Below are 13870 nucleotides of genomic sequence, written 5' to 3'. Positions count from 1 at the left end.
GGTGGATCTCGGCAACGGAGGTTTCTGCTGCGCCCGCGCTCTCCAGCCTCTTCGCCCCAGTTGGCACGCTGGTGTCCATCGGTCGGACGACCAAGTACGACCACTTGTCCGCCTCTAGTTTCGCCACGTTGAAGAAGAACCCAGACAGAAGCGCCCTAGTAACGGCCTCCACGTCGATCTGATTCGCGGCTGCGCTCAGCGCCTTCTCAAGCGCATCGTCTTCGTCGTCGAGGTACTTTCCGTCGTTGCGGCTCTTGGAAGGCACACGCTCCACATCAAGGCCGATGCGGTCGAACGTCTTCAAAATCTGGTCCAGTACATCCCGTGCGCGTAGCATCGAGCGCGCGTTGATGCAGTTGGAGCGGCAAAACTCGCCAGCACGCGGGCCCGCGCGCAGCCACTCCTCCATGAGCCGGATGTAGCCCGTCACATCGCCGTTACCAAAGCCAAAAAGATGCTCTCTGGCGCTCTTGATGTGCTGCCGTTCCTTGGCATCGCGGGTGTTAACGAAGATGGAGTCCAGCGTGATCATGGCGGCTGCCATGGCCATGTGTCGCCCGCAGCCGAGCGCGCACGCCCGAATCAGGCACTTGCTTAGAGACGGCTCCAGCGGGAACTCAGCCATGCGCCGCCCCGTGACAGTCAGCCGGCCATCCGCCTTCATTGCCCCGAGCAGGAAAAGGTGGTCTAACGCTCGCTCCAGCGATGCCGTCGACGGCGCATCAAGAAAGTCGAACTGGAGAAGGTTGTGAATGCCGAGCGCCTTGAGCTGTAGAACCACGGCACTCATCGAGCACCGCAAAATCTCCGGTATCGTCTCTGGCGGCAGCTCGTTGTGGAAGGTGTAGGCTGTGAAGAGGCGATAGCATTCACCTGGCTGCGTTCGCCCGGCTCGCCCCGCGCGCTGCGTTGCACTTGCCTGCGACGTCGGCACCACCCGCAGCTCCTCCACCATCGCCTGCGGGTTGTAGTAGTCCTGCTTGCACAGTCCGCAGTCCACCACGTACACGGCACCGTCAATCGTGATGGACGTTTCGGCAATGTTTGTCGCGATCACCACCTTGCGCGTACCGGGCGGCGTGCGCTCGTAGATGCGGGCCTGCTCCTTTGGTGGCATTGAAGAGTAAATCGGGAGAATGAGAAGCGGCCGCAGGTGGCCCTTCGCCTCGGCCACGTACGATTGAAGGGTCTCCGCGCACGTCTCGATCGCGTCTTGGCCCGGCAGGAATACCAAAACGTCGCCGGGCAGAGGCTTGGACAGGTGCAGGCCCAGCACCGTCTGGGCCGACTCCGTCACGTAGTCCGCCACCGGCTCGTCTGAGTAGAAGAGCTCCACTGGGTAGGTGCGTCCGCTCACGGTGAACACCGGCGCCTTATCAAAGAAGTCGCTGAACTTTTCGGCGTTGATGGTGGCACTGGCAACGATGACTTTGAGGTTCGGGTTGCGGCGAATGACGTCGCGCAGGAGGCCGAGCAGGATGTCGGTGCTCAGAGAACGCTCGTGGGCCTCGTCGACCATGATGGCCCCGACCGAGGACAGATCGGGGTCGTTTGTGAACTCCTTCAGCATCATGCCGTCTGTAACGAAGAGGATGCGGGTGAGGGGGCCCGTCTTGTCATCGAAACGCACCTTGTACCCCACAACGCTGCCGCACGGGCACCCGACCTCCTGAGCGACGCGTTCTGCAACGCTAATCGCAGCAATTCGTCGAGGCTGCGTGCAGATCAGTCGGAGTTCTTCTTCCTGCTCCTCGTCCACCATTGCACGATCGCCTTCGCTATTAGCTTCAGCCTTCACCTTCGAGGAAGCAGCAGTCCCTGCCGGGGTGGTGAGCAGCCGCTCTCGCGCCTTCGGGCCCAGGTGGAAACCCTCCTCATAGAGATACTGGAGCAGCTGCGTCGTCTTGCCCGATCCGGTCTCACCCACAATGATCACCACGCGATTGTCGCGAATGAGCTTCACCAGCTCCTCTCGCGCCTGGTACATTGGCAGACTTCTGCGCTGCTGCTGGAGTCGCTCCTTTTGGCCTTGCAGTGCAGCCGCACGATCCTCCTGGAGCTCGGTAAACGTCTTCTCCCGCACATAGGCGTGCTTTGCCACTCGCTCCGCCACCTCTGCCTCACTCATAGCCACATACCCTGCAGAGGAGAGGGGTCGTGATGTCGCGTCCACCACCGCCGCCGAGGCCGGCGCAGACACCACGCCAGCATCACGGATGTTGCACGCCTCCTCTGCAACCTTAAATGTCTCGGTGGGAGATGTGGATGAGTGCGGGTGACTCTGCAGCTCCGCGGCCAGCTCGCCCCATCGATCCAAGGCTTCGCCTTCGCCAGCGAGGGCCTGACGCCGGCGCGCGACGTCAAACAGCTCGCTCGCTGTATTCACCTCAGCTGAGCGGTGCAGCAAAAAGTCCGCCTCGACCACAGATGCCGGGACGATGCCTTGCTCGATGTCCCTCAGCTTTTGCTCAACAACGGTGTTGGCTGCCTTTTGACGTTGAGACGCCTCCTTTCGTAGGAACGCCGCCCGCGATGCCTGCTGAGCCCTGCGCAAAGCCTCCTTTTCCATGTGTGTCGAATGGTGCGGAGGAGTTGAGACTGCGAGAACCCGACGTGTATCCCGTGATGGTGCGCTCACCGCGAGCGTGAGTGTGTGTGTGTGTGTGTGTGTGTGTGTGTGCAGAGAAGGAAGAAGAGAGCAGTGGTACACTACAGAGAAGATTAGGGGCACCCCTGCACAATCAGGAGTCGGTAAAGCACACGGCAGAGGGATTGCCATGCTACCTTGAGTGTTTCTCTGCATATTGCCTGTGTTTCTGTGTGAGTATGCCAGTGATCCGGATTTCCGGAATGCTGGATCTCAAGAGACAACAAAAGCAAACGAGGACAGCACAAAGGAGTGCAGCGAACCAACAACGGAAAAAAAAAAACGGAACCGTCAAACGAACGCAATTACCTTCTTCGGTGCTGCCCAACAAACTGGTGTTATGAGCGACGCAGTGGCCCCTCGAGACTGTCATTCGGCGATCAACACGGTACCTGATAAAAGTGGAGTAGAGAAGAAATGAAGGAGAGAAATGATGGTCTCCTCTTCTGCTCGTCCCGTACGAAATGATTGGTGACATCACCGATACGAATCGCACTAAGTCAACACACAACTCCTCGTAACTTCAAGTCCCTTCGGCACGGGGTCGGCTGCAGGTTTCTGGATTCTCTCAAAGAGTACGCACGGAACCCTGGCACTATGGTGAGGTGGCCGACATCATCGTGGCCCAGTGCTTCACTCCATGTGGGAGGAAGCCAGGCAGCCATCCACCCCCTTCCCCTCTCCCCATCCCTGCCAATGCAGAGCCACTTCAGGCGGTGACCGGCATAACGGGCGCGGCTGTGAGGCGACTTGCGAGACGGTTGTGCGTAGAAGTCGAGGGCAGGGTGACCGTGCACTCAGTTGACGGCGTCGGCGCATCGCACTGTGCCGCGTGTGTCTACGGCCGCTTCGCACCACGCGACGGGGGCCTGTGACGGGCCGGGGCAAGAATGGCGTTCGACCAGTGTTTTGAAGAAGAATGGACAGGTTGATGAAAGGAAAATTTTTTGCCTGGGCCTCGGGTGTGAGAGAGCGATCCAGTGAACTGCGCTGAGAGGTGTCTCGCTGCAGTCCCAGAAAATACACAAGCAAAAATAAAAATAAAAAGACGACGTGGTCAGAGGATTGAGAGGGCACGAGACGTACTGGTGAACAGGTAAGACAGGGAGAGCATTAACAAGAAAAAAAAACAGACTAACGACAGCGAAGGACAACTAAATTACACGCGCACAATCGCACACGGGAAAGGCTGAGGAGAGGACAGGAGAGGAGGGAGAGAGCCACACATAAAACGCCGCACGCGGGAATTAGATACAACAACGATGCGTATTAATAATGGAAGATAAAACGGTTTTCGATAGGCCCGTCTCTCCTTTTTTTCTTCGCGCAGTAAAGGTGTCTGTGGCAAAACTGGTCCGGAGATGAGCAACCGCAATACACACACACAAGAGAACCGAGGGGAACATGGCGAAGTGGAAAGACAGACCAGCATGCAGAGCGACCTACAGAAGCTGAGAGAGAGAACGGAAAGATAGAAAAGGGTTGACAGTAAAGGAACAGTAAAGGATAAGAGACATGCAGAGCGAGGTGCGTCCAAACAACAACAGCGCTCACAACCATTTTCTATCATTATGCATACCGACCGCGCCATACGATCCCTCGCTAGAAGTGACACAAACGAAGTCGGCTATAAGCACTCATACACATACAAAAAGGTGCTGAGAGGCTTCGGGGACAAATAAGAAAAAAAATACCAAAACACAAAAACAGAGGGGGAGGAAGAGGGGAGAGGGGAGGGGGGCAGCGGCACATCAGCAGAAGAGTGCCGCGCATGATGAAAGTGAAGCGCAAAAAAGTGGGAGACCGCCACAAATGATGAGAACAAGGGGAAGAGAAGGGAAGCACGGTAGTGGTAAGGTCGGCAGATGTTCCTTACGCGCTAAATCCAAAAAAAAAGCAACAACAGAAAAAAGGAAAGGAAAAAAAACAGTGCCAGTCCGAGAAAGGCGGAGAGGTCCTACCCGCCTGTGCAGACACACATACATACATACGCATACACACAGAAACAAATATATATATATATTTAAAAAAGTCAAAGCATGGAAGAAAGACACAATAAAAAAATGTAAGCTGGAGAGCGAAGAAGATCACACACACAAGCACACACACAGAAATCACAGCAGAGCTGCCTTCCGTCACCTTCGTCCCCCTTCCTCTTCTCGACGGCTGTCCAACGAGAAAGAAAAAAAAGAGAGAAAGCACAGAAAACAACGCGACGAATAAAAAAAAAGGTCGCGTTCGAACGACGGATTGTGTCTTGCGCCATGGTATCACCCTTTCAGGTTTTCGTTGTTGTACTTTTCAGTCGAGGGTCCCTGATGAGTTGAACAGCGAGAACAAGACAGAGAGACGGTCGAGCAAGAGACGGAAGCAATACCGCTTGCCGGGATCGAAGCGAGGAAACGAAATTAAATGAAGAGGCGGAGATCGAAATAGAGCGATGGAAAGAGCGTGAGAGAGCTGCAGAAGCGAAAGGTCGCGGACAAAACTATTCCTCCCCTCACCCTCCCCTCCCTCAACAGCGAAACACACAAAGAAAGCATAAATATAAGGAGCGTGACGCACAACAACACCGCCATTCTTTCTCACAACAAAGCCCCAAAAGCATAACCCCTCACGCCGTCGCGCGTTTCTTTTTTGGCGACATTGCACGCCCAAGGTACATTGGCCACCAAACAATCATGATCCTCTTTTTTTTAGAAAACAAAAGACAATCACGAGGAGGATGGCCAGTGACAAGCTCTCCTGTCGCACAGTGCAGATGAGCATGCCGGACAGGGTGTGGATGTGTGCCCCTCATGATTCATTTTTTTTGTGTCCCACAGAACCCTCTCAGGCACGATCGAACGCCTTTGGCAGTGCCTTGTGGCCCTCCTACGGTGATGGCGCGGTCGTCGCTGTAGGCGAATATGTGTCACGATGAGCAGGCGACGGAGCATACGGTTTCCGTTTAGTGCTCAACCAACGTCAAGCTACAGTCCCCTTGTGCCCATCGATTCTTCGACAGCTCGTTTGGGCTCATTGTGCTGCATTATTTTTTTTTACGTTTGACGACACGAGTGCAGCGGGAAAAAAAAACATGAGGAAGCAAGACCGCGCCAAGCTGACAAGAGCAAGGACCTGTTTCAGAAGAGAAGCCTGTTTAGTTCATCATCGAGGTTGACAGACGGTTCACCCGTGGAGGTCCACCGCAGGTCGTCACACGTGAGAGAGCGTACGCCAGCGGTGCAATCTTCCTCCACAGGGGCACTGCCACCATCACCCGAGTGCCCATCTAGATTCCTCTCGGCGCGGAACTCCCTATGCTGTGCGGCCTGTCCATTGTCTAAGCTAGCCGCAGAAACGCCCGCCGCCCCGCCTCCCTCACCCGAATCTGTGGCCACGGACGCCGACACGGCAGCAAGTGGCTCCTGGTGCAGCTCTTCGCGCCCGTGCCCTCTCGCTTTGTGCAACACCGCCCGTTTCATTACAGCGTGGATCCATCGCGCAACGACGGTTCGGTCTGCGATATCAGCATCCGTTTCGCCGTCGTGCCGCTCAAGGGGACACGAAAGCGTCAGCGGCGACACCGGCGCAGGAGATGGCGAAGTAGCCTTGGGCGTACCCCCCTCGCTGGCAAGGGGCAAGGCTGACCCTGCCGCAGGCGAGGCGCGATTCAGCAGCGAAGAGAGTCCTCCAGGAGCAAGAACAGTGGGAGTGGTGGTCGAGAACGGTTTCGCCTCCGCCTCTGGCGCCGCACCTGTGTATCTCACAATGAACGGGTGACGGAGCAACTCAGTGCACGTGGGCCGCCTGTCAGGGGATTTCACGACACACGCGCTTATGAAGTCAGCCAGGTCGCTATCCATCTCCGGCGGTAGCTCTAGCGCCGTACCGTCACCGTTGAGATGCTGTAACAGTGCCCAGAAGCGCGCCTCGCTGCTGCCGCCGCGCAAACCGGCATACGGGCACACCCCCACCGCCAGCTCTGCGACAACGAGCCCCAGAGACCATATATCGGCTCCGTACGAGTAGTGCTCGCCTCGAAGCCGCTCAGGACTCATGTACGTGACCGTGCCAACAAAGCTGTGGGCATCTGCCTTGGTGCACTCCAGATTAGAGCTCACACCAAAGTCGGATATCTTGATGTCGCCGGTGCGGCTGTTGTAGAGGACGTTGCTGGGCTTCAAATCGCGATGAATGAGATGGCGGTTACGATGCAGGTACGTGAGCCCCTTCAGCATCAGTCGCGTGATGCACGCCAAGACAGGTGGTGGGACGGGTTTGTATAGCTCGTGCAGAGAGCCGTCCATCGCTTCCATCGCGATGAAGACGGACCCCTCATGTGCGAACGCACCGTAAAAACTGACGAGGTACGGCGTTGCGAAGTCGCCAGCGTGCAGCGTCTCGAGCTCTCGTCGAATTTCATTGATGTGCGTCTGCCCTGTCACTTTGATTTCCTTGAGGGCGACCACCTTATTGCTGCCCCGGTGAACCGCGCGGCGAACAGAGCCGCTGCTGCCTTTGCCTAAGAAGCCGCCCTCCGTTTCCGGAACCACCTCAAGGTCACTGAGAGACAGCACGCACAAGTTGCCCTGATTATCCCGTACTCCCTCAGACGACACTAGAAGCGAGCCGATGCGGACGCCGTCGGCGCAGAAGCCCTCTGTCGCGCTAGCACCATCGCGCTCGATGGCGTCAAGGTTTATTTTCAGTCGAGACATTATTGGTCACACTGGGAAACCGCAAGGCTTTGAAAAAAAAAAACAAAGCGCATGCGCAAGGCGTCCCCACGTCGCCTCCCCCGCCAACTATGTGGTAGCTGTGCGACACGCACGACTACTTGGCGTCTGCTGATGCTGAACGAACGTAAGAGCACACGATTAAAAAGGAGCCAGAAGCGCTGAATAAAAAAAACACCAGAGCAGGAGCGACGCATATACAAAGGATAGCGAGGCAATACCGGAAAATACACGAAGGCAGCTGAGCGAGCTGCACAGTGATTTCTCTGTGCCTTCACGTTGCCGAAAGGTGTGGCTACCTCCGTTGCTGTGGCTTTGCCCGTCCTCGTACTTCTCTGTGTGTGTGTGTGTGTGTGCGCAGTGTAACGGCTGTAGACGGGGGGGGGGAATCGACCTTTACGGCACACAAATAATCGTACAACGGGACCAACAGGCGGTGAGCTAAATCGGGGGAGAAAGATCGAGACCCCCCGATAAAAAAAAAAACAGAACACTACAAAGCGGAAGAGGGAAGAGGCACAATGCGCCTGCACAAGGAAGACGTACTAAAACAAGGGAACCAAGCAGCCCACCAAACAACAACAAAAAGGATCGCACGTGCTCACCCACGAGGGGGGGGCGAGACTTGACGTACAAGGTCGCGCCAGAGGCAATGACGTTGGTGAGGCAGTGAAAAAGGATGGCTAGTAGGCCGAGCCGTCGCCAACGGAAAAAGCAGAGCACAGCAATGAAGTGATTAAGACTGTGTGGCCGCCCTATCCTCTCGTCGCGGATGCGCTCCACCCACACGCAAGCACACAGGCACCCACAAAGGAAGAAGGTAGAAGCAGAGGAACAGAGGACGAGCGACAGAGACTGCCGGTCAGTGCGTCACGGACACGCACTTCGTACCACAAACGACGACTGCTTTAAGTTTCCTTTTGCGTTAGCCAACAATAATGACACGTCTTCCACGTTCTCCACAAGCACGGTCGAAGGCTCGCGTCGGGATGGCGAGATCTCCTGGTGACAGTCGTTTGTTCGAGTGCCGAAGACTGCACACACACACGCACACTGCCACTGGCCAGGTACGCAGAGGCAGCGGGTCTGTGAAAGGGGCGATATGAGAAACAGAGCGCAAGACGGAGCGAGCGAATGGAAGAGAAGTGAAGAAGGCGCCGGCGGGGCTCCCACTCTCCCCGCTCTGCAACAAGGGAGCCAAACGAAACGCTTCTTTGCGGGGGAAGAAAGGCGGCCAGAACCGCGGGATTCTGGGTGCTACCGTACGAGCTCCCCACTTCCTTTTGAATCGTCACAGGGACGGGTGGGAGGCACAAAGTGCATGGCAGGCGGCACCAAGTATGATGAAAAACAGCGAAGAGGAGAAATGTGGGCGAAGATGTTGTAAAGGATACAGGCGGCCCTTAAATGGGCGGGACGATGCCGCAAGCCACAGCTATGTGAATCCGTAGCTCGGTCTAACCTGCTCTCACATTGCAGATACCGCGTGGGAAACAGGTGACTGGAGAAGGCGAAAAGCGCCTGATAGTGTATCGCCGTGCATGAGCACACACACACATACACTCATGCAGTGTGTCGTGAGGTGGTGAGTTGCGCTACGATCCGTCGATCGATGTGTGTCTGTATTTGCTTTGTCGGCTTCTCGATATCACGACAGTGATGGCGTTGTAGTCTCATTCGAGGCCCCGATGCTGCCACGAAAAGCAGTTCTATGGCGACTCTGGCCAATGAAACCTATCGCACGCCCCTCCTCCTTCCCTGCTGCACCTCTAGGCACGCCCGCGCCCATGTACGGCGAGATATGGAGCGAGAACGTCGGCGATGCAACTTTACACAGACCGTGGAAGAGGGGACAGGGACGTGCAAAGCAGGGAGGTACGAAGAAGAGTACAAAAAAAATGCATCCAGCAGCATCACCAACCCGCTCAACGCACGCCGCTCTCCCTCTTCTTCGCGTTTGCAAGCGCAATCTATGAACTCGAACGGTTGCATGTGCACGTATGGGTGGTGGTATGCACACGTCACGTGAGTTGCCTACACAGATCCTTCGAAGGCCATTGTCAGCAGTCCACAAGGCCTACCGCCGCTGACGGAGAACAAGGTCAAATCTTTCTCGCCACTGACATTCAGGATCTCTGAAACGGGCAGCACTGCTCGGCCTCGCGTCTTGTCGCCATGAAGGACCTCGAAGTGTACCTCCTGCCCACTCGAGAGCGTGTGGGTGAAACTGCCTTCCTCGGCACTCCACACCGCATGCGACGCGTCTCGTCGCGTTGGCGCGGTGAAAACGGGTTCGCCATCTACGCGGACGACCACCTGCAGAGAACAGTGCTCCAGCATGTTCTCCACCACGTCGTCATCACAGTCCTCGTGAAGAGAGCGCACCTCTTTAATCCGTATCCGCATCGCACAGGCGGCGGCAGCAGGGGGCGTCGCGGTCGGTATCGACGACGGCGGTGGAGTGGGCACGACGGCCATAGGCGGTGGCGGTGGCCAAGACAGGCTGGGCGCACTGGGAGTGGGGTGAACCCCTACCGTCGAAGGAGGGTCAGACGACACGGCGACGCGTGGCGACATGGGGACTGGTGTGTCATGCAAGGGCAGCAGTGCCGTAGTCTTCGCCGCCGCAGACGCCAAATCATCCGTGATCTGTGACTCGTTAGCTCCGTCGAGCGTTGCGCGGGTCTTAGACTCGCTAGCGGAGATAGGTGCCGCTGCACGAGTCACCGCCTTCTTGGAGTCCTCCGAGGGAGTCAGGAGTGCTGGCAGTGGCTTCGTTTGCGGCTCCACCTGCTCAAGTATGCCGTTCGCGTCCACTGGGGAGCCGCGTGAGTTGGCATCGTCGGTGGCGGCGGGTGGTGTCGTTGAGCACGGCAACGACGAGTGCGCAAAGAGGCGCTGTCCTTTGATAGGCGTGGCTTCGTCGTTGCGGGAGGGGGAGAGCATAGGCCCACGACTTTGCCCACGATGCAAGCTTTTGGTGACGCTCTCAGCTTCCGCTGAGCCAGCATCAGCACTGCTGAGTGGCGTCGCGCTTCTCTCGCGGACTCTAACACCACCGGGGTCAAGTGCTCCAGGTGACGGGAACGGTGACGCACGTCGACGGCCATCGAGATCGTTGTCGCTGCAGTTGATCCCTCTGTACCCGCTGTAACGCCGGTGCTGCACCTCCGTGACTCGAACCCGGAATGTGACGGTGTCGCGCAGTGTGCCCTTGTCATCAGCAAGGTGGACCGTGTGTACGTTGTAGATGGCATGCATCGTCTCTAGGTCTCGGCTACTGGCAAGGGCTGTGGCGATCAAGGTTTGCACGGCAACGGTTGCTGTGGCAGCAGGCGCGGGTGACTCAGTGCTACAAGATTCACCTGTGTCGACCTCAGTCTTAGCAACTCCTTCGTACAAGCAGATCCTCACAACACTGCACGTATCTCGCATAGCGTACAACACGCAACTCCTTTGACTTTGCACAGGCACCTCCTCAAGCCTGTGAGAGCGCCGCAGCAGTGAACCCGCATTCTCCCTCGCTGTTTGAACGCGCAGAACGACATCGCGCATATTGTATGGGCCGCAGATACAGACGACAGAGTTTACGTTCCCTGGTGCAGGCGCGTCGTCATCGGGGATGCGATGTGTGCGAAGAGGGGCCTGTCGGGTAACGCAACTCAGCTCCAACTCGTAAACAGGTTCAGAATCCGCGCCGAAGTGCGCAAGAGGCGAAGCGCCAGCCCGGAGTATGGCACCGAGGGCCTGCACCAACCTCTGCAACTCCACGCGCGCAGATGAAATCCACCTGTTAGCCCCGCTTCCCTCTGCCATCGCATCATCGTCCTTGTCGATCACCTCGATCGCCGGCGTGCTCCTCAGCTTTCCAGCGTGGCTCACCTGCTGCTGCAACTCTGCCTTCTCCTTCGTGAGCTGCTCAACCTGCTGCTCGAGTCGGTGCTGGTGGCTTAACGAGGATTGCGAAGACAAGGTGCCCGACGAGGCGTTTGCAGTCGCCACCGCCAACGCCGCCGCTTGGCTGCTGCGCTTCTCTTTGATCAAGTGATACGCATCTCGGCGCTCCATTTCGGCCGCCAGCGACTTCATGGTGGCCGTCTGCCGCAGCACCGTCTCCCGCATTTCGGTGAGCTCGGAGGAGAGACGATCGATCAAGCACTGCATTTGGGCAGTCTCCTGTTGCTGCATCAGCATCGCTCGCTTCAACTCATCGTTTTCGGCCTGTTGCAGACGCAGTGCACGCTCCGCTGCGGCGGTGCGCAAGACAGACCGCGTGGCCGGATCATCCGCCGAGAGCCGGTCGAGTGGAAGGCCAAAGGAGGCAGCGGATGGCGTACATGTGACAGAAAGCGAGGTCTGAGCTAGGGTAGTCGTGGGCGGTGCTGTTGAGGGGAATGCAGACGATGCGTGCACTGCCGGTGCCGCTGTTGCGGACAAGCCGCCGGTGTTTGGCAGAGGGCGGCCACTGAGCTCCCGTCGCAGGTCTCGAAGTTGATGAAAGCGGCTCCGCGCGTCAGAGAGGGTCTTCGTGACATCTTTTGGTGGCATCTCCGCAGTTGAAGCGCAATTCGTGCCAGCGTCAGTATCTGTCGGAGGTACCGAATACGCGGCGCGATAGACCCCAGGGGGGAGACGCACCTGTACCTCCCTGCCGCCCACGTCCACTCCTGCACTCCACATGGCTCCTTCAAAGCTGTAAGCCAGCAACACGACGATAAAGGAAGGGGCAGGAGAATGAGGAGGGCGGGAAGTCGAGAAATCACACCAGTAGGTGCGCCGTCGTTGGCGGCTCAACGAACAGCGACGCGCATTCACACCTTTGGCACCTTCGGCTTCACGCACTCTCTGAAAAGCAGCCGTGAAATAGTTGTCTGTGGGCGTGGTAGTGCAGGGAGAGGAAAAATCGGAGCGTGAGATGGACGGTACTAAGTTGTTGAGTGAGCTGCGTGGTGAGGTGTGTGTGTGTGGGAGGGGGGCTTGGGGGTGAAGAAGGCCACGCGTGAGAAGAACAAGAGCGAAGTCAAGGGGAAGTAAGGCACAAAGCATGGAGTAGATGACGCGAAAAGCTGTAGTCCTATCATGTCACCTACAACCCCTGCCCTCGCGCTGCTTTCATGTGGGCCGTTCGCACGACGTTCTCGCCTTGCAGCGGTGACGGCGGTAACTCGCAGAGCGTATGAGGGAGAATAGCGTGGCCTTTGGCGCACGTTAACCCTCCCCCCACTCCTTTTCTGCGTACTTGCTCCTCTTCCTGGCAGTTGAAGAGGAGGCAGGCGGGTACATGCCTCCTAGACACATGCGCCCGATCGGGCCTCCTGAACCGTGTTCATATGTAAAACGCTTTCAACTGCTTCCTTGAAAATCATCGAGACGGACACACAAGAAAAAAAAGAAGAAAAAAAGAAGAGATAAAAGAAGAGCGCAGCACACACCAAGTCAGAATGGGGAACCGGCGACAAGCGCCAGCTCGCCTTCCCAGCACCCCTGCTCATTCGCAAACGAGCAAACGAATAAGTTCCTAACTCACCACCGCCGTGGGAGACAACAGAGCACTACACATTGCAACACAGCATATCGCACAGGGCGCAACCCAGTGACGCGCGCTGAAGGTCGCGGAGAAACCACTTTGTCGCGGCAGTGTGTTCACAATGCCATACGACACGAGCCAAACACCATTCCGGCCCGTCACAGGCCCCCGTCGCGTGGTGCGAAGCGGCCGTAGACACACGCGGCACAGTGCGATGCGCCGACGCCGTCAACTGAGTGCACGGCCACCCTGCCCTCGACTTCTACGCACAACCGTCTCGCAAGTCGCCTCACAGCCGCGCCCGTTATGCCGGTCACCGCCTGAAGTGGCTCTGCATTGGCAGGGATGGGGAGAGGGGAAGGGGGTGGATGGCTGCCTGGCTTCCTCCCACATAGAGTGAAGCACTGGGCCACGATGAACCACGAACTGATGTGTTCCCTCGTCACCAGAGGGGGGGGGGCGAGAGACGAACAACGAGAACGAATGGGGCAAGAGTGAGAGGGATGCATTGAGGCAGCCAGACACACAGACAGACACGCACACAAAAGAAAAAGAAAAAGTGCCAATGAGACACATACAACAAGGAAAAGACGCGCATGATATACGGGCATATAAAGAATAAAGAAACATGCTTTGATGGTGACGTGAAGTGCAAGGCGAAGGAAAACGAAAGGGAAAGAGGAGCACATCTGTGTAGTAAGCACAGAGACACATGCACATGTAAGCTGGAGAACAACAAAAAAGATAACAACAAAGTCAAATTAAAAAAAAAAACGGCTCGAAGAGAAGATGGCAGCGTTAGAAGAAAACGAACAATCCTCAGCCACTCACCCACCCACCCCATGTCGCCATCACAGAAGATCTCTTACGCAACACGCACACACGCACGCACAAACACCAGCATCGGCAAAACCACGCTAGCGCGCAAAACATGTATGACATCGCCTTCGCTGAGACGAAGAAAACAAAAAAAAT

The 13870-nt window shown here is 56.9% G+C and overlaps 3 protein-coding genes across 3 annotated transcripts; all 3 read right to left on the bottom strand.

Annotated features, from left to right (window-relative positions):
- LMXM_36_0870 (putative DEAH-box RNA helicase) lies at window positions 1-2569 on the bottom strand (the record flags this gene model as incomplete). Its single annotated transcript, XM_003874383.1, has 1 exon — window positions 1-2569. A coding segment is annotated over one exon (2569 nt), but the record flags the coding sequence as incomplete, so codon positions are not given.
- A 3203-nt stretch (window positions 2570-5772) lies between these two features.
- On the bottom strand, window positions 5773-7350 carry LMXM_36_0860 (putative mitogen activated protein kinase; the record flags this gene model as incomplete). Its single annotated transcript, XM_003874382.1, has 1 exon — window positions 5773-7350. One exon carries the CDS (start codon window positions 7348-7350, stop codon window positions 5773-5775), a length of 1578 nt encoding a protein of 525 aa, XP_003874431.1.
- A 2052-nt stretch (window positions 7351-9402) lies between these two features.
- LMXM_36_0850 (conserved hypothetical protein) lies at window positions 9403-12048 on the bottom strand (the record flags this gene model as incomplete). Its single annotated transcript, XM_003874381.1, has 1 exon — window positions 9403-12048. The coding sequence occupies one exon, from the start codon at window positions 12046-12048 to the stop codon at window positions 9403-9405; it is 2646 nt and encodes an 881-aa protein (XP_003874430.1).
- Between the last annotated feature and the right edge of the window lie 1822 nt (window positions 12049-13870).

The sequence above is a fragment of the Leishmania mexicana genome, chromosome 20 (assembly GCF_000234665.1).
Source record: "Leishmania mexicana MHOM/GT/2001/U1103 complete genome, chromosome 20".
NCBI lineage: Eukaryota > Euglenozoa > Kinetoplastea > Trypanosomatida > Trypanosomatidae > Leishmania > Leishmania mexicana.
Note: the sequence above shows the minus strand (reverse complement) of the source record. Positions and strands in the feature narration are given on the sequence as shown.